The sequence below is a fragment of a genome, unplaced genomic scaffold (assembly GCF_019419815.1).
Source record: "Pyrus x bretschneideri cultivar Hongxiangsu unplaced genomic scaffold, Pyrus_bretschneideri_v1 Contig268, whole genome shotgun sequence".
Taxonomy (NCBI): Eukaryota; Viridiplantae; Streptophyta; class Magnoliopsida; order Rosales; family Rosaceae; genus Pyrus; species Pyrus x bretschneideri.
Window position 1 is genome coordinate 35,483 of NW_025999577.1, and position 2,501 is coordinate 37,983.

Genomic DNA, 2,501 nt, shown 5'->3' on the forward strand with positions numbered 1-2,501 from the left:
AAAACTGTCAAAATGTCCCAGGTGCGTGAAACTGAAACTTCTGAAGATAGGGTGGTCGCAATCATGTCCAAGTTGCCGCCCAAGTCTCTGATGCGATTCAAATGCATACGCAAGTCTTGGTGCACTCTCATCAATAGTCCAAGTTTTGTGGCTAAACACCTCAGCAATTCTGTGGACAACAAATTCTCATCCTCCACTTGTGTCCTCCTCAACCGTTCTCAGGTTCACGTTTTCCCGGACAAGAGTTGGAAACATGAAGTTTTATGGTCCATGATTAATTTTTTTACTGAGAGAGTTGCACGCACGCTTTATTATGATGTTGAGGACCTAAATATACCGTTTCCAAGGGATGACCATCAACATGTACTGATTCATGGTTATTGCAATGGAATTGTCTGTGTAATATCAGGGAAAAATATTCTTTTATGCAATCCTGCAACGAGGGAATTCAGGCAACTTCCTGATTCATTCCTTCTCCTACCTTCCCCTCTCGGTGGAAAATTCGAATTGGAGACCGATTTTGGGGGATTGGGATTTGGCTATGATTGCAGAGCTAAAGATTACAAGGTTGTGCGAATTATAGAAAATTGTAAGTATTCAGATGATGAGCGAACATATTATCATCGTATTCCTCTGCCTCACACGGCTGAGGTATACACCATGGCTACTAACTCTTGGAAAGAGATCAACATTGATATATCAAGTAAAACTTATCCCTGTTCTTGTTCAGTGTACTTGAAGGGATTTTGTTATTGGTTTACAAGGGATGGTGAGGAATTCATACTTTCATTTGATTTAGGCAATGAGAGATTTCATAGAATACAATTGCCTTCTAGGAGAGAATCCAGTTTGGAGTTTTATTATATTTTTCTGTGTAATGAATCCATTGCTTCTTTTTGCTCTCTTTACGATCGAAGTGAAGATTCTAAATCATGTGAAATATGGGTAATGAATGAATATGATGGAGTTAAGAGTTCATGGACAAAACTCCTAGTCGCTGGACCCTTTAAAGGCATTGAGAAGCCATTGACACTTTGGAAATGCGACGAGCTTCTTATGCTTGACACCAATGGAAGAGTCATCTCTTATAATTCTAGTATTGGATATCTCAGCTATCTTCATATTCCTCCGATTATCGATAGGGTTATAGATTCTCAAGCTCTTATTTATGTAGAAAGTATTGTTCCAGTCAAGTGAGTTGAGGGCAAAGTTAAGTTCATTTTCTCCTGTTTAATTTGTATGCATGATATAAGGCTTGAGTTTGCATCTTTTAATTTAATTTGCTTTGTGTCCTTTGTAGTATGTTTGCTTATCATGGGATGCCTTTAGTTTTTGTGCATTCCACATTTTGCAATGTGATTCTATTTGAAAGTTTATGCTAACTAATTTTCTTTAGAGTAACTAATGATAACAATTCTCTTATGTTTGTTTTTTTTTTTTTTCCCTATCATACTTTCCTTCTTAAAAATCTAATAAATATTTACTCATTTAACATAATCAAGTTAAACCTTCTACTGTAGGGGTGCTAAAAAAATTTACGCAACAAAGAATATTTATAGCCTTATAACCCCTAACCATAGTTCGTAAAATACGAAACAAATATAGTATGTGAAAAATACGTACGTGAATTAGTCGACAACTTTGCTAAAACTTTAATTTGAAAAATTCAATCACTTTTTTTTTTTTTTAATTTTAATATCTATTTATTTAAATTAATTAATTATTTTATGTTGAAAATATGCTGGATACGTGAATTTTACATGTATTATTGAAAAATGGGTACCAATAGCATGTATTAAACATGAAAGTATGTACATATATGTTTAAAACATGTATTCTACCTTGGACTTATAAAAAAACATGCAATTTAACGAATCATTAAAACGTGTATGAAAATAGAAGTATTTACACACAAATACTTCTATGATACGCGAATTTACTAACTATATTCGTAACCTCTCGTCAATATAATAGTAAAAATTATAAGAATCTAGATTTGATGGAAATAAATTTGTGAAAAATCTATCAATATCTTCGTTAAATTATCACGTGAACGACCACGTGACTACCTTTCTAAGGGTATTTTTGTCAAATCAACTCCTCCATTTAACGAGAATATTGAAAGATTTTTCATGGAAGAACTAAAATGAGTTATGGTGGACAAATTTAGGACTACTTCTATAGATTTTCATTATCAAGGACTAAAGTGGAGATATGTCAATCCCAGGACTATTTGACTAAACAGACCATTTGACTGAAAAGCTTGTGAATGCCAAAAGATCGTTTTAGTTATCACAATTAAGCACATAGTATCATGAGAGAGTGTATATTGTTCCCAATAGGATCCTCTCCGGATCCTTATGGTAAGGATCTTGGGGATCCGTGAATCGTGTCCGTTCATCGTACATCATACGGTTAGTTTTTGTCAAGTACCATTTATGTTTATTTTTAAACAAAAATACTTAAAATGATTTATGACCGCACGATGTATGATGTACGAT

The 2,501-nt window shown here is 33.8% G+C and overlaps 1 protein-coding gene across 1 annotated transcript; it reads left to right on the plus strand.

Annotated features, from left to right (window-relative positions):
* Positions 1 to 6: 6 nt before the first annotated feature.
* LOC125478820 (F-box/kelch-repeat protein At3g06240-like) lies at positions 7 to 1,197 on the plus strand. Its single transcript, XM_048587460.1, has one exon. The coding sequence runs from the start codon at positions 13 to 15 to the stop codon at positions 1,195 to 1,197; it is 1,185 nt and encodes a 394-aa protein (XP_048443417.1). The 5' UTR covers positions 7 to 12.
* The last annotated feature ends 1,304 nt before the right edge of the window (positions 1,198 to 2,501 follow it).